This window comes from Ctenopharyngodon idella, chromosome 15, assembly GCF_019924925.1.
Source record: "Ctenopharyngodon idella isolate HZGC_01 chromosome 15, HZGC01, whole genome shotgun sequence".
In the NCBI taxonomy this organism is placed as follows: domain Eukaryota; kingdom Metazoa; phylum Chordata; class Actinopteri; order Cypriniformes; family Xenocyprididae; genus Ctenopharyngodon; species Ctenopharyngodon idella.
The window spans coordinates 20,791,429-20,814,265 of record NC_067234.1 but is presented as its reverse complement, the minus strand read 5'-3'; the positions used below and the strand labels follow the sequence as shown (position 1 = coordinate 20,814,265).

Sequence of the window (22,837 nt, the reverse complement as noted above, 5' to 3'; positions counted from 1 at the left end):
TCAAACTTGAAGCTGGGAAAATTGAGTGTTTTGCTCTGGGACAGTTGTGTCTTTGAAGTACAAAAAAGAAAATAGGCAGAAATTAAGATAGATATGAGAAACTTTCTTTACAAACGAGAAAATAATTTATTGCAAGAAAAAACAGCAAATATTTACAAAAATGTACAGTTCCTTTAATTTTTTGACAAATATTTTTTTTTCAATTACTTACAATACACTGCAGAAAATGTACCGTGAAATGCAATGTTTCTACAAAACTGTTGTGTTATGGTTTTTAAAGCAAAATATCAATGAGGTGATGCAGTTTACGGTGGATCTGCTATTCATAACACAATCATAATCATAAATTCTTTGGCTTGTTTTTGGTTTTGTACAAATCAACCGACAAAAATATGGACAACAAAGTATAATACACAAAAATGCAAAAATACTGTACAAAAATATTTCGCCCAACACCAGATGCAAGTGTTAAACAGCTAACAGAGAATAACATGCACACAACAGCTGAATGAAAAGGAAATGGACCAAACAAACTGGCATTACATTCCCTCTAGAGATAGAGATTTTTCCCAGATTAAAAAAAAAAAAAAAAAGACCAAGGTCTTTTTTTCCCCACCCAAGGGCTTGGCAACAGTCTCATAAAAGTCTGAAAAGTTGCACTAGACTGTGATGAATCATTGGTATGAGCCGCTAAAAGTCATTTTCAGTGCAAGTAAACATCAGCACTATCAATCAAAAAGGGTGGGAAAAGGCACTGGACAGTTACAAACTTATGCAGTGAGGGGAGGGAAAGAAAAAAACAAAACAAAAAAAAAACGTTCTCATATTGAGAAATCAATTTGATGTACCTCAAGTCAGCTAAATAAATATGTGAAACGTAATATAATTTCTTGTGAAGTTGTGTAATTGTCAGTTGTTTTTTCTGCTACCTTGCTTTAAAACACTACGTAACCAAGTCAATTTTGTATCGCCGCATCCCTAGAATTCAACATACAATACGCAAACCAAACATTATGGGTAACAATGCGATATGTATGTTTTTCTCAAAACCCTTTTAAAAAGCATGATAGCACCATGCTACAAAAATAAATAGGTAAAAAATAAACCAATCAGACAGCAGAATAACCACTTGTTCTAATAGTGCAGTGTACATCCCTAAGTACACATAATTATTAATGCGGTCCTTCACTTTTTCCTGAATGACAGGCAATTCATCTGATAAACAGAATTCATCACATGTTGTAATGCTGCTTAAAGGTGCTTTAGACCTACAGTAACGCATAAAGGTGTTTTTCAAATGAGAAGCATCTTGAATGTCAATAGCAGCTCTGTGTTTGGACGTTTTGGTTGTCGTAAGTCACATGTATCGGTAGAGCGAGCACACAATGGCATCCTTAACAGGTCATATGAAGTGCATTCTCAAGGGTCACTGCTCTCTCCTGCATTGGCACTGATCCCGTTGCTCAAGAAAGCCTCTTTCTCAGGTGTGGCCGGTTCGTTTGTCGGTTTGAAAATGGTGATGTTCTCTTCTGTGTCGTTACGGGCCAAGACTGCTTCTGTGCTGTGCCACATCCCATAGCCAAAATAAATAACAAAACCTAGAAAGAACCAAAGAAATTAAATTTCATTCTCCATATTCATTAGTTTAAATGATTAGACAGAACTGTTAAGCAAAAAGTAAATAGTATATGAAAAATAGAATTGTAACATTTTAGAGCAGATCGGACATTGTATGTTACAACAGCTTCCCGTTTCATGGCAAAACATCAGACTTTGTCAGGCCGCCACAGACACGCCCCTCAATGAAAACTCAATTTAACATTGCTAAGGCCTTAAAATCAGACTAACCAAATATGATGTGGTTCTGGTTAAATCTCCATGAGGAGTTAATCACAGTGTAAAACATGCCATTTCCTGTTGTCCGCAGGTGGCGCTATGACTGTAACTGAATATTGCCATGTAGATGTGTTCAGGCCAGGACTCTAATAAAAGTTTGGGGCAGATCAGACATTGTATTCCCTGAGTTACAACAACTTACTGTTTCATGGCAAAACATCGAACTTTGTCAGTCCACCACGGACACACCCTTCAGTGAAAACTCTAGATCTTCGCAATTTAACGTCGCAAAGGCCTTTAGATTAGACTGACCATATATGATGTTGATCTGATTAAAGCTATAGGGGGAGTTTGTTAAAGTACATCTTGAAATGGCAAAAACTGCAAAAATTTTGCAGAGAAAAATTCAAAATATCTCACTTCCTGTTGGGTTTACAGATTTTGCACCCAGGGACTTTTTTGTAGGTATTGGGCTGTTACATGTGTCTACCAAATTTCATACTTGTACGTGAAATGTAGCGCGAAGGGCGAAAGAAAAAGAAGAAAAATTGACTGAGCAATTACAATAGGGTCCTCACACCATTGGTGCTCGGGCCCTAATTAGTAAATATGTCAAATACATAAAAATGTAACTGCAGAAATGTTATTTACTGTCTTTAAGTAGTGTGATATCATATATATTGGCTTTCAAAAAACCCTTATCAGCCAACCACTAATAGACTTGCCTATGGCCATCCAAATGGCGAAACGCATCCAGGTGCCTCTGTCCAGCTGCATCATCAGGTACACATTAATGAACATGCTGAGGACAGGAAGGAACGGCAGCAGAGGAACCTGGGTACACACATAAACCCACCTGTCTTTACAAACCACTATAAGAAGAGAGTATAAAATGCTCTGTATGTACATGCAGGTGTGTATTTACCTTAAAAGACAGTTTAGTCTTGCTCTCAGGCTGCCGCCCTATTAACAAGGTGATGATGAAGCAAATTACAGCCAGAGCAACAAGAACCGCAAGAACCCAGACCTGAAATCCACCCTGAACCGCCACGACACAGAACACACACACCAGGACGCCTGCAGAAAGAGGAGGGGATAAGGTCTCAAACTGTTAAGTAAATTCATTGTTAATTGAATTATTTTAAAATAATCAGAACTCAAGTCTACTGAAGTAAATATGTCAAGTATGCATCTGCGTGTGTCTGACCTAAAACACTCGTGCAGATGTTGACAGTGAAGCCAGAGAGACGAGAGGGCTCCTCATTTTTTGGGAACAAAAGGTTGCTGAGGGTGCAAAGATCTTGAGATCCAGACACGATACCAGCACTGCTGTCGTTGATGGAATCAGCCTCCGTTTCCTCCTGACAACTTGCTATCTGATACTGGACATTCACACTGGGCTGCTCTGGTTGGTACCTGAGAGAGAGAGAGAGAGATGAGTCTACACCTTAATATGAATCAAGGTTATTATTGTTAACTAAAATTAAAACCATAAAAATGTTAATTTCAGTTAATGTTTGTTATTTCAAGTAATGTAATTACATTACTTGAAATAAACATTAACTGAAATTAAATAAATTACATAAAGAAAAAAGAAAAAACATTTTATGTCAGATAGTTGTAATAAACAAAAAAAAAAATTATATAGACATTACAAAAAAGTAGAGATGCACCGATAGTAAATTTCTCCACCGATATACCGATTATTCAGTAATATCTGCCGATACCGATAACGATAGTTTGGGGGTCCTGCCTTTTATACCTTCTTTTAAATGAATGATAATTTCATTATAATTAATAATTAACCATTATATTTTTAATTATTATATTTTGAAAAAAATGCAAATAAAAACTTTCTATTTCATCAACTTGTTTCAGATTAAGTGGTATCAGTTATAAACAAACACATTAACTAAATTCTGAAGATGAAATTAGTATTTCTTAACTTTCTGAATGGTATTAAATACACCCAATACACCCTCAGAGCGTGTATCAAACTGCCAAAGTCACGTGATTTCAGTAAACGAGGCTTTGTTATAAGTGTTTCGAAATTTCAATGGTTCACCACTGGGGGGCGTGACTTTGGCAGTTTGATTCACGCTCCGAACCACTGATTCGAAACAAAAGATTTGTAAAGCTTTGAAGCTTCATGAAGCAGTGTTTTGAATTCATCCATCACTAGATATTGTTGAATAAAGTCGTTATTTTGTTTTTTTGCCACACAAAGAGTATTCTCGTCGCTTCATAACATTAAGGTTGAACCGCTGTAGTCACATGAACTGTTTTAAATATGTCTTTAGTAGCTTTCTGGGCATCTGAAAGTGTTAATTATCTTGCTGGCAATGCAGGCCTCACTGAGCCATCGGATTTCATCAAAAATATCTTAATGTGTGTTCCGAAGATGAACGAAGGTCTTACAGGTGTGGAACAACATAAGGGTGAGGAATTAATGACAATTTTCATTTTTGGGTGAACTAACCCTTTAATTCATATTATTACTATTAATATTGAACATCAAACTGGTTTCTTAGCATTTTCTTTACACAAAGCCCAAATGCAATGCATTTTCCTGCCCTCTTTTATATCGGCCCTGACTATCGGCTGTTTTTAAACTATACTGTTTTTAAACTATTTTAAACTAAAACTTGCTTTTATCGGCCGATACAGATTATTGGCCGATATATCGGTGCATCTCTACAAAAAACAAATAAAAATGGCACAAAAAAAAAAAGACTAAAAGTTAAAATGAAAACAGAAAATAGAGAAATGAAAAACTAAAAAAAAAAAAAGTATAAAAATGCTAAAATAATAATGATACAAATACATTTATATCAGGGTTGTAACTTTAACATTAACTTAGTGTGATTAAAAAAAAAAAAAAAAAAAATAGTGCAAAACAATTATCACATTCATAAAAACAGAGTGAAAAAACAGACAGACTGTAGACACTTTCATTTATGGGAAACAGTCTTGGAAAAACATGCTTCCTAAAAGTTTACCCACCTTTTCCCTAAAGAGCCTACTGTGATTTGAATTATGGGAGGGACTTCCGGTTTGGGGAAAGACTGGAACAAATCATTCCAAATCACAAGGTTGCACTACAAATAATCCTTATCCGCAAGTTTGACTGAATGAGCCATAAAATTTCCTTCATGTTCTGTTTTCAGACATCAGGAGAATAACGACGTGGTATAACAAGAATATCTATGGCATGAGCTCTTTTCAGGTTCTGCTTTCTTTTCCTCCTGATTATTTTCTTTTTTTCCTTTTTATTCCATTGTAACAGTATGGAAAAAGACAACATATACTGCATATTTGAGGTCTGTTCTCCCTATTTAATTTCTAGAATCTCCCAAATGCACTAAGAATTTCTTGTTTTTCTCCCCAAATTCTCTCTTTCCAGGTTTGTTTTCACACAGATGCTTTAAAATGTAATTGCCTCCCCTTTTCACTTCTAATCAGCAGCATTTACTGGAATGTTTCTAAAGCAGTTAAATACAATATTTATTGTCTGTCAAAAAGACGGAAATCACTCAATATTCCAGTTAATGGGCATTTTTGATTAAGGCTATGTGTTACATAACACAGACATACATTACTACAGTGATATAACATACATAATAAACATAATAAAGCTTTTGGGGTTATTCATGATCTGATGTAGTATTTTGTTAATTTGTTTACACTTCTAAATTTCCTTTCAATGTTCGATGGTTGAAGGGTGAGTAATAATCTCATTGTACCCAGTTTTTGCTTTGTTCAAATGCCTATTATTGCATTCATAGAGTGAACCTTTCACTGATTTTTTTTTTTTTTTTTTTTTTTTACAGTTTAACAATAGTCACACCCATAATTCGCACAAAGCATCATGGGGTGTATGAAAAAGGTGGATTGGGGAAAATAAAGACATACCTCAAGACTAAGACACAGGCCGCAACTAGTGTGTAAGCCAGAAGAGTGCCAATGGACATGAGATCAACCAGATCTTTCAGATCAAACAGGAAAGCCATAACCGCTGTGGAGGGAAGAGGAGCGTTTATTGCAGGAGAATGATTCAGCACTTGTATTAATTGTAATAATTGTAACAAGTGTATGCACAATAATACTATTGTGTTTTAATATTGGCATCAGTATGAATATTAATACAATACAGTTCAAATGTTTGGGGTCAGTAAAAAGTCTCTTCTGCTCACCAAGTGTGTTTTTTGATCAAAAATACTGTAAAAAGTGATATTGTGAAATATTATCATTTTAAAGAACTGTTTTTTATTTGAATATATTATAAAATGTAATTTTTTCCTGTGATGTCAAAGCTGAATTTATCATCATTACTCCAGTCTTCAGTGTCACACGATCCTTCAGAAATCATTCTAATATGCTGCTCAAGAAACATTTCTTCTTGTTAATTATGAAAACGGAAAGTGCTGCTTCATATTTTTGTGGAAACGGACTTACTCAAGATTATTTGATCAATGAAATGTTTAAGAGAATAGCATTTGAAATAGAAATCTTTTGTAACAATACAAAAGTCTTTACTGACATGTTTGATCAATTTGATGCTTATTTGTTGAATAAAATTACTAAATTCTTAATAAACAAACAAATAAATAAATAAATAAAATATCTTACTGAGCCCAAACTATAGAATGGTTGCGTTGTGTTTTGTATTAGTGTTAATATTTATAGTGAATAGTTGAAATATTCTTGTGGCACATAAAATGTAAAAATAACCAACCAACCAAGTCAATAAAAATAGACGATTGTCTATTTTTATTGACTTGGTTGGTTGGTTGACTCCAACAAACTGACAATGAACAACATTTACTCATGTAGATTCTGTGTACCTTGTATAACAACATTTGACAACTGACATCCTCTCTTCAGTATTGCCACATATCCTGTTAACAGTTGGTCACTTACTTTAAACTCACATCTTGCACCAATTTAATAGATAATGAATAGTCTTAATGATTGTATTTGTATTTCATGTTTTACACGCAATTAAAAGATTTTAAGTGTCTCCTAGTCCTAAGTGCCTGAAACTGCTGATTAAATGTAGACAAACTAAAATTTTCAAACAGATTATGATTCCATGTCGTGGTTGGTTCATGTGCAATGCTGACCCACTTGCACACTCTTTTAAAGAAAAAAAAAGAAAGAAAAAAAAAAAAAAAAAGACTGAGTTCCCTTGTGAAAAACATGCACTTTGAAGGGCTAGTCCATCCAAAAAAGGATATTAACCAAACAGTTTTCCATTGTATTTTTTTCCTGTTACATTCATCAAAATATCTTCTTGTGTGTTCCACAGAAGAAAGAAAGTCATTATGGGTTTGGAACAACATGAGGGTGAGTAAATGACGACAGAATTTTAATTTGTGGGTGAACTATTAATCATATTTGAATTCCAAAAAGGTAAAAATAAAATGTACATTTAAGATACATTTCAGCACTAAATATCAATACAACAAAGTTAAAATAAGAGGTTCCAAGATAATATTAAAAATACACACTGAAGTACATGTGAGGAATAATTTCTGAATATACTACAATGAAAAAATTACATTTAAAGGGTTAGTTCACCCAAAAATGAAAATTCTGTCATCAATTACCCTCATGTTGTTCCAAACCCGTAAGACTTTCGTTCATTTTCAGAAAAAAAAAAAAAGAAAGATTTTTTTGAGGAAATCTGAGAGCTTTTGGTCCCTCATTAGACAGCAACACAACTGATGCTTTGACACTTCAAAAAGTTCATAAAGAGATCATAAAACTAATCCATATGAATTGAGCGGTTTAGTCCAATTTTTCTGAAGAGACACGATCACTTTATATGATGAACAGATTGAATTTAGGCTTTTTTCACAAGGGTTTGATCATAAATTTAAGGAAAAAGTGGCATAAATCCTTCTAAAAATTGGGTTAAACTTTTTCTCCTACGCTTACCGGACAGAAGCCCAGCCACCATGGTGGCGAAGACGGGTGTCTTCCTCTCACTGACGCGAGACAGGAAAGTGAAGATCAGACCGTCATTTGCCATGGCAAAGATAATGCGTGGCAGTGGGAACATGGAGCCCAGCAGACTACACAAGCAGGGGAGGGAGGATCAGTGGATATATGATCTAAATCTGAACGTCAAAGATGAGCCCGGTTCAGACAATCACAGACGCCTCAAGCCTCACCACCAAAACTATACATATACAGGAGAGCAAAGCTCAATATACTCCTTATAATTCAGCTCCTCAAATGGAAACTTCACTTTAAATTTATAACGTTTATTATTTTGGTAATTCCGCTAAAGGTTTAATGTCATTGCTGCGATTCTCCGAACATAAAGGCCTGAATAAAACCTATTTTTAACACACCGAGGTTATGGATCAGTTCTCTGGCATTGCTGGAGTTTAGTGGATGTGAGAGATGATCAGTCATATTTAGTCATGGTGCATTTTGAGAGATTGTCTGCCACATCACTGTGAGATCTGTAAAAGAGCGAGTCTGTTAGTGGTTTGAATGAGCGTCCTCACCTGCCACTATGCCTGATGTTATAGTGGCCATTATGGGCGTTTTGGATTTTTCACTGATGTTGGCCAAGAACTTGAAGAGCAGCCCGTCTTCAGCCATGGCCCATATTACACGGGGCATTGGGAACATGGAGCCCAACAGACTAGTTCAGGGAGAGAAATAGATTTAAGCCATGCAATGCAGTTAGCTTGTGCATTTAACATCTACTGAAGCTAATTAGCTTTAGCAAGAAGAAAAAAAAAAACCCACTGGGTCTGCATTTAAAGGGTCATGAAACTCCAAACTACATTTTTGAGATCATACATCCTATACACTACAAGTCAGGGTTTGCAAAAGATTTCCATTTTAAATAAATGAACTTTCTATTCATTAAAGAATCCTGAAAAGGATTCAAAAAGGACATTTTTGTCCCCCTCACTTCTGAAATGACGGCTACGCCCCTCATGATGTGCAATGTGTGGTTTTACCTGTGTTTAACATGAACCAAATACTTTGGAAGACCACATTTTACCCTATAAAAAATGAGTTTGTTACAATTTTTACAGATATTACCATTTTTGTTAATGAACATAAATTTGTAATATTAACATGTAATATTAATTTGTGAAATTCTCACCTGTTTCGCAAGTGTTTGGCCATATTGCCCAGCCCTAATGTACAACTGTAACCCCTTATTTACACTGCATAATATAATAATAAGGGGTAAGAGTTTTTCTTGAGACACTTTGTGGAAGGAGTTTCATGACACTTTAAAGCATTTGAAACACAATATGCAAAATTATATTAAAATGAAACATTACAATTACTTCAGGACATTGCAGTTGAATTAACTTTAGTAGTAAATAAATTATAAAGTTCAAGAGGTCGACCGATATATCGCTTTTGCAGATTCATCGGCACCGATAATCGATTTCTGCAATTATGGTCATTGACAGTAATCCACAGAGATGGTTCTTCCCGGTTGCGTCTGTTGCTGGAGCAACTGAGAAGGGTCTGCTGTCATTACACAGTACAAAAGTGACCTCTAGAGGCAAAATAAAAACTATCACTAGCTATGTTTATCGGGTTAATAAATCAGTATTCTTAGTTATCAGTAAAATCCAACATCAGTCAACCTCTATTAAGTTTCACACATCTTTAAGCCTGACAGTTGAGGCATTAAAGGGGTCATGTCATGCCTCTTACCTGGTGGATAAAGCACAAAGTGAACCAACAGCTACTGCGTACGTCGCCCCTTCCCAGCCCACATATTTGAAGGCCACAGGCAGAGGGCTGTTCTGATTCAGCATGTAGTATGGCATCATCAACGTGAGGGCGGCTGATACGCCAAAGTAAGCGACGAAACAGATGAGAAGTGAAGCTACAATGCCAATTGGCATGGCCCTTTGAGGATTCTTCACCTCCTCGCCTGAAATGCAGAGAAACAGAAAAGGGCTTTATTTTGACAGGCAGCAAAAACTGAAATGTGATTTTTTTCAGAATGCGTCTCAGAGCTTTTGTCATACAAAATTAAAAACTCACCTGTTGTGGCGATACAATCAAACCCAACAAAAGCATAGAAACAGGTCGCAGCACCAGACAGAACTCCAGAGAAGCCGAACGGCATGAAACCACCAACACCCAGACTCTCTTTAGTCGGCAGCTCCTCTGATGTACTGAAAATACAAACAAGGACTAAGCTATAGCATCTCCCTCAGACAAACAAGACAATGAAAACATTTTTAGGAGCATTACTTTTTGCACTCAAACATTATATGATTAAACAAAATATAATCCCATTTTTTTCTTTTGATTTTGATCCGAAATAAACCCGATACATGTTCCGAAACAAAAAGAATATAAAAACAGTTCATTACTTTGAAGAGGATGTGTGGTTGAGGATCTCATTAGGATCCAGGTTCCAGTTTTTGAGGGTTCCTTTGATGAGGCCCGACACCACCACAAACATCAGGACCAGAACATTGATGCAGGTGAACACCTTATTGACCATAGCGGACTCCTTCACCCCAAATGCCAACAAACCTGCAGAACATCCACGAGACATATTTTTTTGTTATTTGTTTGAGCATAAACAGATTGAGGTATATTTGTGAACTCTGACTCTCAATGGCTTGCCTGTTAGCAGGAGGATGATGACCACTGCAAACATGTCCGGATACTCCGCTAGCACTCCCGGGGCGTTCATATTCATGTGTAGCTTACAGAAGCTCTCTATATGCTTCCCAATGAGCTCATCAAAGGTCGCGCTCCATGCTCGAGCAACACTGGATGTTCCTGAGAGAGGGAACATTATAATTGTGGTCAGATGATATGGGTTATAACTAGGGCTGCACGACAGAATCTCACTCTTTGAGAATGATTCAAGAATGATTCATTCTTTACAAATATAGATATTCAAGTTATCAGGTGAAAAATCCTGTATTTTTTTATATTGCAGAATTTTTTTTTCCCAATATTGTGCAGCCCTAGTTATACTGTTAATTTTGAAAATGATTTCAAGTAGCAGTAATGGACCCTGGACTATTTGAAGCATTCTCACCTATGATATATGACAGGATGAGGTTCCAGCCGGTGATAAAGGCCCACAGCTCGCCCACTGTCACATAGCTGTACAAATACGCCGAGCCCGTCCTGGGTACACGCGCTCCAAACTCAGCGTAACACAGTCCGGCCATGACTGAGGCCAATGCTGCAATCAGAAAGGACAGTACGATTGCCGGACCGGCGTTTTCCCGCGCCACGGCCCCAGCCAGCACATAGACGCCAGCGCCCAATGTGCTGCCCACTCCGAGTGCTACCAGGTCAAAGGTGTTGAGACATCGGGAAAGCCGAGACTCTTCTGTGCTGCAGTCGACCACCTTCACCCGCAAAAGCTGCTTTCCAAATACTTTTAGGTGGGCAAGGACCATGTTGATTTCTTTAAGCACTCAGACACACACAAGCACACACACAAGCTCACACACACACACAAACACACAAACACGAGCTCTTCACGGTAGTACCAATGACCTGGAAGAAAAAAGATTGAGAGAGAGCGATTACTATTCTGATTTACAGTCGATTAAAGTTTCTCAACTCAAGGTTATTAACATACTGCATTTTCAAATTTTACAATTTAGTTTTAAAGACATTTATATTATATAATATACATACACATATATATATATATATATATATATATATATTATATACACACACACACACATATATATACACATATATATATTATTTTTAGTAACTACAATTTAGCAATTATACTTTTTATTGTACCATTTATTGTCATGTTATGGCCAATCAATACCCATTGTTAAAATGCTTTGTTTTTGAATAAATAAAATATAATAATATTAAAAAGCTACAAGTGAATTTAGGCATCACAACACAATAATATACAGTATGAAAAATGGAAATTAAAGGGTTAGTTCACCCAAAAGTGAAAATTATGTCATTTATTACTCACCCTCATGTCGTTCCACACCTGTAAGACCTTCGTTGATCTTCGGAAACACAAATTAAGATATTTTTGATGAAATCCGATGGCTCAGTGAGGCCTCCATTGCCAGCAATGTCACTGAACTTATCAAGATCCAGAAAGGTACTCAAAACATATTTAAAACAGTTCATGTGACAACAGTGGTTCTACCTTAATGTTAGGAAGCGACGAGAATACTTTTTGTGCACCAAAAAAACGAAATAACGACTTTATTCAAAAATATCTAGTGATGGGCGATTTCAAAACACTGCTTTGAAGCTTTACGAATCTTGTGTTTTGAATGAGTGATTCGGATCGCATATCAAACTGCTGAAATCACGTGACTTTGGCACTCCGAACAACTGATTCGAAACAAAAGATTCGAAAAGCTTCGAAGCAGTGTTTGGAAATCGGCCATTACAATTGAAAGTTGTTATTTTGGTTTTTTTTGGTGCACAAAAAGTATTCTCGTCGCTTAATAATATTGAGGTTGAACCACTGTAGTCACATGAACTTTTTTAAATATGTTTTGAGTACCTTTCTGGATCTTGAGAGGTTCGGTGACAATGCTGTCAATGGAGGCCATCGGATTTCATCAAAAATATCTTAATTTGTGTTCTGAAGATGAACGAAGGTCTTATGGGTGTAGAACGACATGAGGGTGAGCAATAAATGACATTATTTTCATTTTTGGGTGAACTAACCCTTTAATTTTAACATTAAAGATTACATTTAACAATGTTATTAAATTATTAGTGTTTTTACAGATTAATTCAAGTGAGCATAGATGAAAGCAATGGTAATCTAAAAGTACAATTAAATCACCAATATTATTATAATTTTACAATATTATATATTAAAATATTAGTTAAATATGTAAAACTTTCATATATCCATTCTTATGCAGATTGCTGCATTCAATTCAATCAACAATTATAAATTGTTCACTAAATCCTTCTAGATTTAACTGTAAAAACATCAAAATATTTGTTTTACAAACTATTGTAAAATAAATTGTTGCATTCAATTTAATGTGACAATTCAAAATTATTTGTTAAACCATTCTTGCATTAACTGCCAATTCAAAATTGCAAAAATTCTAGGGTAAATTGTTGCATCATATTCAGTGTGACGCTTCAAAATCATTTGTTAGACCCTTATTAATCAAATTAAGTTTTTCCCCCATTTACTTTTTATTAATTCTTTTATTTCAGTTTACAATAACGTTCTTAAATATCTTAGTTTTATGACATCAATAGCTATACAAATATTCAAATGAAGTGCGTTGAGTGTCTTATTAAATGATGCAAGCAGCACGATCCTGACATAAGCCACAAGAGTCACAAGAGTGATGATATTTGAGCCTGGTACCTCCACAACCAGCGTGATTTCTCTTACTCATCGTTACTGTAATAGATGTAAGCCAAAAGCAGGCTGGAGTTAAGCCGAGGTATTGCTTGAACTTTACAGTAGGATCTTTTTATAAACACACAAGTGTGGCACTAACGTCAGTGATCATATTCAAGCAAGACACGTAATAAATAAATATACTGTAGTGTACACCAATAAAAATGCAAGCTTATTCCCTTTTCCAGTTTCAGGAAACTCAACACTATTTTATCAGCTCATGATATGTGTGTCATTCTTACAAAAAACAAATGTCTACGTTAAATTTCACCCGTAAAAAAAAAAAAAAAAAGTATATATTTTTATAATAAAATAAATAATATTTCACAGAAGGAAAACAAAGAATAATTTGTACAAAAGATACTTTTTTTTCTGCAACACAATACAACTTTTTTAATCTTAAAGACCTAAAAACATCATTCATTTTTTTCTTTTGATTTAAAGGTGAAATGTGACACTGACACATTCCTGACTGACTGCATTAGATTCATCCTTTGGTAATCATGGCTAAAACACAAACACTAATTCACAATATTCCCATGTTTGATTACAGAAAGAAAAGACATCAGAAGATAATTTAGTCTTAAATAAATAACCATACTAAATCTTAGTCTCCCTGAAGGCCACTGTGAAACCCTAAAGCATCTACAATAAATTAGTGCCATTGCATCATTTACTGAGTAAAACTAATAACGGTTTTCATGGGAAACTGAAATAAGATAAATAGAAAGACAACAAATCCACCGAGACTCCGGAGTTTCAAATCCTTTTCTTACCAACTCAAAATATCAGAGCAAGGAAATCCCCCAGAATACGAATAAAGTCCTGTGATTCTTTTCTCTGAGCTCTTGTTTCAGTTCAGCACCTCCTCCAGGTTTCAAACAATGAGGATTTGTAAAGTAACAACTTTGATGGAGCCTTCTTCTCTCTCAACTCGTAATAAATACAAGCAAGGGGAGGTGTTCAAATCCGTGTCCGCCTGTAGCACGAGTCGCATGCCTTTGTGGCAACTAACTCATTCAAAGCTCAGGCCACAAATAGCACACCGTGAGGTCACGTGAAGACCAGCAGCTGCGGTGGTCACAAAGGCTCCTGCATTCACTCCATCAGCTCTCTTGACTCTAGTTTCTGCCTGTCACTGCCTACAGTCACAAAACACCTCTGACACTTAGGGCTAGATAACATTAAAAAAAAAAGATGTTTTGAAGAATGTTCACGCTGCTCTCTCCCATATAAAGACAGTTCATAATAGCCACGCCTGTCAAGCTATAAAATGCATGGATGCCCTAATGGGTGGTGAAAAAAAAAAAAAAAAAAAAAAAAAAAAAGACAGGAGGAAAAATTATAGGGCTGCACGATTTATCATGATTAAACCACATGCGATTTGGCAAAGGCCGTGATTATTTTATGCGCAGCTTGTTAGAGCTGTACGGCTCTGTGATCAGTAGTAAATGCTTCTCCATCTAAAAGCCAGAGGGCGCTCTTGCGCAGAAACTCCAAACATGCCCTGCCTTAGAAGTAGATAACACACTTAATTCCAGGAAATCCCTATTCCTATCATACTATCACTGTAGCGGAATAAACAGAAGATTGAAACGCTTTGATTGACTAAACATGACTAATAAACACACGACTGCCTTATTCTGTGTAAGAAGACACATCATCTCACAGAAAAATACTAAACTGTCATTATGAAGTAAGTTTGGAGAAAAACATGTTATTAAATGTTGTCTTTTGTTGGACAAGATGTTAATAAATGCTTCTCATGTCTGGAAAGATGTTTGACACGTGTTGCTTTTTCAAATGTACATTATAAGCGACTCAAACTCGCAGTACTTTCAGATGGATTCAGATGGAGCCATACTTCATTGACAAGCTGCGCATAAAAAAAATAAATAAATAATCGCAGCCTAATAATCGCGTAAAAGTCAATGTTATTTTTTTATCATGCGATAAATCGTGCAGCCCTAAAAAATTATATCTCAATGCTTTTGCTTGCAAAAGTTTTGCATTTTCTTCCCACAGGAAACTGTTTGTTTGCAAAAGCACTGAAATGTGGGTTTTCATCCCACTTCATGTTACTTCTAGGGTTGGGTATCATTTGAATTTTAGTGATTCTGATTCCGATTCTTATCGATTCCAATAAGGTAAAAAAAAATGAAGTCAAACATTTAGATATGATTGATAATTATTCTGTCTTTTTGCAAAACATTCTATTGCAGCTGAATATAATGAACAAAAATCAGCAGCCTACAGAAATATCAGCAGGCTAAAAACACATGAGGAACATACTGTTATACATGTGTTTTCATTCAGTTTACATGCATGTCTTATCGAATCCATGATTCTTGAAAATTGGAACCGGTTCTAAAATGGAAACGGTTGTTGTTACCCAACCCTAAATATTTTCATCAACAGTTTTGCATTCGCTTGCAAAGTTTCTCAGGGGAAGGCAAAATATTTGCGAGCAAACAGATGTAAATTAAAAAGTTTTGCAAGCCAATTCTCGGGGTCCTATTTTAACGATCTAAGCACATGGTCTAAAACGCATGGCGCAAGTGCATTTAGGGCGTGTCCGAATCCACTTTTGCTAGTTTAACGACGGGAAAAATGGTCGGTGCACCCGGCACATGGTCTAAAAGGGTTGTCCTTATTCTCTTAATAAGTAATGGGTGTTTTTTGGGCAAAACGTGCAATAAACCAATCAGAGTCACATCTCCCATTCCCTTTAAAAGCCAGTTGCGCTCACGCCATGGCGGATTCATTATTTACATGGCGGAATTTACAAGCGGAAAAACTGAACATTTCTCTAGCGAGGAAACGGATCTGCTCGTGCGCGAGGTTAAAGTGTGCAGGCCCTCTACGGGACAAGCCAGATTCCACTAAAGCATTTTTATCTTTATGCACACAATAACGATCTTTTACACTGTGATCCTTTTATTTTTAATATTTGTTATGTTTGTGTGCACTTTAACAATTTACTAATTATCAGATGATTTATCAAATGAAATGGTGAAATGCTGGTGAAGTGACTCTGATCAAATTAGGCTTACGATGCTTTTGGGAAACACAGCCCAGTCTGGTTCCGTTTACACAACACAGGTTTTTCGAGAATGCGGTTGTGAGTCCTGAAAATTTACAGGTGAGTTAATTTATAGAATGTGGTCGTCACTCCTGCAAATGAACGACTCAAAATACAGGACTGACAACCGAATTCTTTTGCCGTGTGAACATGGTTTTGTCTCATTTTAAATCACCTTGGCTCTTCTGCATATACATTCCCAAAGGATGCCAGTCGACTTTAACATTCATGTACAGGGGGCTGTTTATTTGGAGGGAGGGTAATGGAACAAAGCCTGCTTATACAGCCTAACACTGCTGTGTGGAAACACATGATTGCGCAAGGTATACTGGAACATCTGCCATTCACAGCCTTGATGAGCACATCCACTTTAAAAGGCCATAGCAACACGGGCACGGAAACTCGTGCTTCTGTTGAGCGTTGTAAATCCAGTAAGCAGGATGGGAGAAGGCCTTGCCCTATTTTCCACCAATCACAGAGCACCGGAAGAAACGGGAGGCATCTGAACACATCAGCCAGTCACATTGTGTTCACACATACAAACCTCTTCAGTGAGGTCACGATGCCCAGGTCAGTTGACTTTGACTTTCTGCTTAGATGATTGCCATCATCTGTTAAGATCAGAGTTGCACTGAGGAATCTGAGGCATGTACTCGGAGTACATCCAGTACAACTACAACATAATGATTGTTAAAAACAAATGCACAGTATGTGAAACAGAAGACAACAATAGAAATGGCTGATATACTTACACAATGATTCAAACGTTTGGGGTCGGTAACATGTTTTCATGTTTTTGAAAGAAGTCCCTTACATTTACTATGAGGCTACATTTATTTGAACAAATACAGTAAAAACAGTAATATTGTGAAATATTAAAATAAATGTTTTCTATTTTAATGTATTTTAAAAAGTAAATTATTCCTCTGATGACAAAGCCGAATTTTCAGCATCTTCAGTGTCACATGATCCTTCAGAAATTAAATGCTCAAGAAACATTATTATTATCATCATCAAGGTTGAAAATTGAAAATTGAAAATTAACATATCTCGATTTGAGTCGATTTCACATCACAAGCTCGCGATTCAATTCAATTCAGATGATTGGTTCACTTTCGCATCAATTTCGCTTGAACGATCTGTCACGCCACATTAAAGGATTAGTTCACTTTCAACTGAAAATTACCCCAAGCTTTACTCACACTCAAGCCATCCTAGGTGTATATGACTTTCTTCTTTCTGACGAACACAATCAGAGTTATATTAAAGGGTTAGTTCACCCAAAAATGAAAACTCTGTCATTTATTACTCACCCTCATGCCGTTTTACACCCGTAAGACCTTCGTTGATCTTCTAAACACAAATTGAGATATTTTTGTTTAAATCTGATGGCTCCATGAGGCCTACATAGGGAGCAATGACATTTCCTCTCTCAAGATCCATAAAGGTACTAAAACATATTTAAATTAGTTCATATGAGTACAGTGGTTCAATATTAATATTATAAAGCGACGAGAATATTTTTGGTGCACCAAAAAAAACAAAATAACGAATTATATAGTGATGGCCGATTTCAAAACACTGCTTCAGGAAGCTTCAGAGCATAATGAATCAGCGTGTCGAATCCGCAGTTCGGAGCACCAAAGTCACGTGATTTCAGCAGTTTGCCGTTTTGACACGCTGATTCATTACACTCCGAATCTTCCTGAAGCAGTGTTTTGAAATCAGCCATCACTAAATAAGTCGTTATTTAGTTTTTTTTGGCGCACCAAAAATATTCTCGTCGCTTATAATATTAATATTGAATCACTGTACTCACATGAACTGATTTAAATATGTTTTTAGTACCTTTATGGATCTTGAGAGAGGAAATGTCATTGCTCCCTATGTAGGCCTCATGGAGCCATTGGATTTAAACAAAAATATCTTAATTTGTGTTCCGAAGATCAACGAAGGTCTTACGGGTGTAAAACGGCACGAGGGTGAGTAATTAATGACAGAATTTTCATTTTTGGGTGAACTAACCCTTTAATAAATATTCTGACGCATCCAAGCTTTTTAATGGCAATGAACAGGAGTCATGAGTATGAGCTGAAGAAAGTGCTTCCACCCACATCCATCCATCATAAACGTAATCCACATGGCTCCGGGGGGTTAATAAAGGCCTTCTGAAGCGAAGCAATGTGTTTTTGTAAAAAAAAAAACAACAACAACCCATATTTAACAAGTTATGAAGTAAAATATCTAACTACCGCCAGACTGCCTTCCGTATTTAACGTACAAAGAAAGTGTCGCAAACGTATCGCTTCGCTTCAGAAAGTCTTTATTAACCCCCCGGAGACGTGTGGAGTACGTTTATGATGGATGGATGTGGATGGAAGCACTTTCTTTAACTCATACTCCTGGATGCGTCAGGATATTTATAAATATTACTCCGACTGTGTTCATCAGAAAGAAGAAAGTCATATACACCTAGGATGGCTTGAAGGTGAGTAAAGCTTGAGCTAATTTTCATTTGAAAGTGAACTAATCCTTTAAAGAGCGCCAAAACGGTATTTATTGTTTAAAATTTATAATAAATTTGACAGAATTTGAAAGTTGAGACTTAGTTTTTATCAAAAGCACAAAGCTTATGGTGATTTATTGGATGGAATGGGCACATAAGGCACATATGTGAATATGTTATATGTGAATAAAAGACTAAATTCAAACCGTTCACTGGACTAAACTGCTTGATTAATATTTTAACAACATTAATTTTTTTTTTTTTTTTTTTTTTTTAATTAATTTCAAATGTAATGCACAATATATAGAGGCAAAGTACCCAACCCAAAACAAAATGGAGTGCTTTAAGATGCTTTAATGCACAGTTGGATACCTAGCCATTGATTATCCTGCTTATAAAATTGTCTCTTGCAAGTTAAAGCTCTTATTGATGGATAAACATTATAGAGTAACTTATGAAAATTAGCTATGTGTTGTTAGATCTAAAACTCTGAAGTAAAAAAAAAAAAAAAAAAAAAAAAAAAAAAAAAGTAGCACCGTAAGATTACATTTATTTGAATGAATTTGAATTAAAAAAAAGAGAGCGTGTGAATTACCTGCATCTGGTGCAGTGCCTTTCTTGTAAAGCTGTGAATTTAATCACTTGTGACAGCTTTGACAATTTCTGTGCTCCTGAATGTTTCTGTGCATGCTAGAGATGTGGCCGCATGTGATATAATGAAGGTAGCGCATTAATATACAACGTGATTAAATATTTTTATTACACACCTTTACAGACATTCAAACAGCACATTTCACTGGCCTGCCAACACTCCACCCTGATTAACACAGCCCAAGAATAGTGTTTTAACTCTCTTGATCATAAAATTTGTCTCCTGAAATCTGAAGGGCATTAACGATGAAAAACAAACCACCCCACGGTGATGTGAAACCAGACACATCCTCAAAACAAAAGAGTCATGACGGGTGATTTATTGAAGCAACCCAAAAAGATTTCTGGGACTGAACACCTGTCACTCCATATACTCATGCCAAATTTCTATCTGCAGATCTGACCGTTTTACTGTCCAAACAAAAACTCTGTCATGACATTTTAACTCGATGTGCCCTGAAAAGCAAACACAGTCCACCGCCCTTCAACTCTTCAGTGGCACCTTCGCTTGAATGTTTTCTGATTGATACCTGTGTCAACATGAACATAACCACATGTTAATCAAATTAACTACACAAACTTAATCTGGGATGGTCACACACAACATTCTGCATTTTCCCAACTGGTAACGCCCATAACATACACACCCAAATCAGTCCAAATAAACAGTCAAATAAAGCTTCTGCATATAATAACTTATGTAATCACTGAGTACATTGAAATATTTTAGCTCTGATATATTTTACCGAAGGCATTTAAAGGCATTTCTGCAGAATTTAATATAAACCTTACTTTTACAACTTGCTGAATCAACACAACGTGTACCTTCCTCAAACACAATATTCAAACACTACGTGTATTTTTTGGGGGGGATAAACTAGGGCACAGTCACCTTGACCATTTGTCTTGGCTGCGTTTCAAGATACAGAGGAAGAAGGCTTCATTCTTTTCCATGAATCGGTTCAAACTGTTTAAAAACTGTTTCGTTGCATCACCACACAAAAATATTCACATTGTGTAACATCTTTTATGTGTTATTTGGTAAAAATGTAGATAAATTTAGCAGTTTCTTACTGTCACATTACACTGGTGCAGCATGTGTGAAAGTCATTCAACATCGTTCTTAAGAAACATGCATTATTTTTAACAAGATTATTACTGTATTTTTATATTTTGAATACAATTATTTTATATTTTGAATCTAAGTCATAAAACCAATTCAATTCACTATGATTCATTAGTTAAATACAATTTAAGTACATTTAAAATGTATAATTATTCCATAAGCTATTAACATTATAGCATGAATGTGTCTGAAAACAGAACTTCCTCTTTCTGTTGACCTGATATAGATATGAGGTCGCTTTGTAAACAGTCATTTTTACAGTATCACTGTAGTCACAATGGCAGCACTTTAATAACTTTAAGCAATAAACCAAAAGTTATATAATGCACCCTTACAGATCAACATTCAAACATATAGGTTTAAAGATGGAAATACTGTTCACATGTTAAGCATTTATAAAATGTTACACTTTATTATGTTATTAAAGGCATTGCTAATCTGGCATAATCCCAGATGAAAAAAATACTATAGTAATTTATAGTACATACTATAGTGTTTTTGAACCATTCTATAGTAAAGTACTTGAATTAATTTGTTGTGGTAATTCTATAGTTGCTGTGGTAACATAACTATAGTAATATAAACAAATTACTTTTCACAATACTGTACTAAGTTTTCTACAACTATAGGCTATATTATACTACAATATACACTACAGTTTGCTGTAGTAAAAACTAAGGTATACAGTATTTATTACAGTTTATCAGTTCACTATAGTTAATACTACTGTATGCTGAAGCATTCATTAACAAAAGTGTTGTAAATAGTATAATATATACAGTATATTACACTTTACTATAGTATGGTTCAAAAAAACTATAGTATTTACTATAGTATTTTTTCACCTTTGTTCTATTGTGTATTAAATTAATACACTGTCTGTTCGTTAGACATCTAAACATGAACAATAGTATTACATTTGAATACTGGCTGTGGAGGAATCATCTCTATAGTTTGCTACTGAGTGAACTAAATCTATCTTCATTTTCAATTTATGTATTAAACAAAACGTAAACAAAACGTAAACAACGTTTTACCACAAACAGCTCTTGATTTCTTCGCATCTGCGATTCAAGTGAATGGCCTTCTTCTTCAGAAAGACGAATTTTGCAGAAAGACGACGAGTTTGCAGGTGTAAATATTAGCAAAACAAATTTCCCGCATTTTTTAAACGTCACGTCATAATAAAGCGCAGTCACTCGCCCCAAACAGAAACCATGCGGATTGTCCGGTCCCCTCTATCTCAGAAGTTCAATTCGTTTAACGAACCGATTCGTTCTAGTTTTGGGAGGAAAAACGATTCTTCGAATCAAAACAATTCCCAGTTTTAAATGTCGAGAGATTGCCAACCGTTTTGCGAATCGGTTCCTCTGAATTAGAATTGCTTCGAAGTTCGAATCTAAAAGCCGGGAAATCGATTAGCTACAAATCTGTGATATACACAACCGCACCAACCAGTTTAAAACCTTATGAAAAAGCAAATGTGACGCTATTTTCGCAATAGAAAGCTCTTAATGTCACAAATCGTCGTTGTGGTCTAGCGTTCCGTGGGTTTTCTTTGAGGTTTAATGACTAAATTCCGCCCGCATCCAATGCTAGAGTACAATGAATTACAGCGCGCTCTATACAAGGACATGCACGCGCCTTTCACACACGAGCCCACACGTAAACCCCAACGATTGTTTTTTAAATTCTGCATTAAATACTTTATAATCACAACAAATGTGCTTAAACGAAGCGAACGGGTTCACACAACAGCCATATTCGGAAAGTTCATGCGTTTTCTCGTCATCTTGCAAAGTTAGGTGTTGCATCAGCCCTTAAATGGAGATCAGACACGCCATGTGCATCGCAGGATGAGCATATGCAGGAAGCAGGCTTATAATCTCAATAGCAAAGCAATCTCAATAATAATAAAAAAAAATCGCTCAAAGTACCAAAAAGTACACCTAGAAGTGTAAAGGACAAATACATGTAATGGTGTAATAGACCATTCAAAAACAGTTGTTTAAACGCACGTGCTTCATTCTTACCTAGTAAGGATCACAAAAGCCTCCGCGACCTCAGAACTGACAGAAATAAACGAGACGGCGAAAAATAAATATAAAGCCGGTACTTTACAATAAAATACTACCCCTTCAACCTTGAGTATAAACCCCACCCATGAGGTATCATTGGCCTTTAACATCCTTCCGTACGCCACTGCCAACACCCAAACCGAGGAGGAGGTACCAATATTAC

At 35.8% G+C, this 22,837-nt stretch overlaps 1 protein-coding gene across 3 annotated transcripts; it reads right to left on the bottom strand.

The window, feature by feature from the left end:
- Nucleotides 1–102: 102 nt before the first annotated feature.
- Nucleotides 103–22,837, bottom strand: slc7a1b (solute carrier family 7 member 1b). Of its 3 annotated transcripts, none has more exons than XM_051863129.1 (12): nucleotides 22,630–22,837; nucleotides 10,892–11,361; nucleotides 10,468–10,626; nucleotides 10,209–10,374; nucleotides 9,874–10,007; nucleotides 9,538–9,760; nucleotides 8,355–8,494; nucleotides 5,749–5,851; nucleotides 3,044–3,252; nucleotides 2,762–2,913; nucleotides 2,562–2,670; nucleotides 103–1,598 (listed from the first exon to the last, which is right to left on the bottom strand). In XM_051863129.1, the coding sequence occupies exons 2-12, from the start codon at nucleotides 11,259–11,261 to the stop codon at nucleotides 1,420–1,422; spliced, it is 1,944 nt and encodes a 647-aa protein (XP_051719089.1). In that variant the 5' UTR covers nucleotides 11,262–11,361; nucleotides 22,630–22,837; the 3' UTR covers nucleotides 103–1,419. The 3 variants fall into 3 exon arrangements, with proteins under 3 accessions (XP_051719089.1, XP_051719091.1, XP_051719090.1); XM_051863131.1 differs by lacking the exon at nucleotides 22,630–22,837 and adding an exon at nucleotides 21,634–22,376; XM_051863130.1 differs by lacking the exon at nucleotides 22,630–22,837 and adding an exon at nucleotides 14,008–14,204.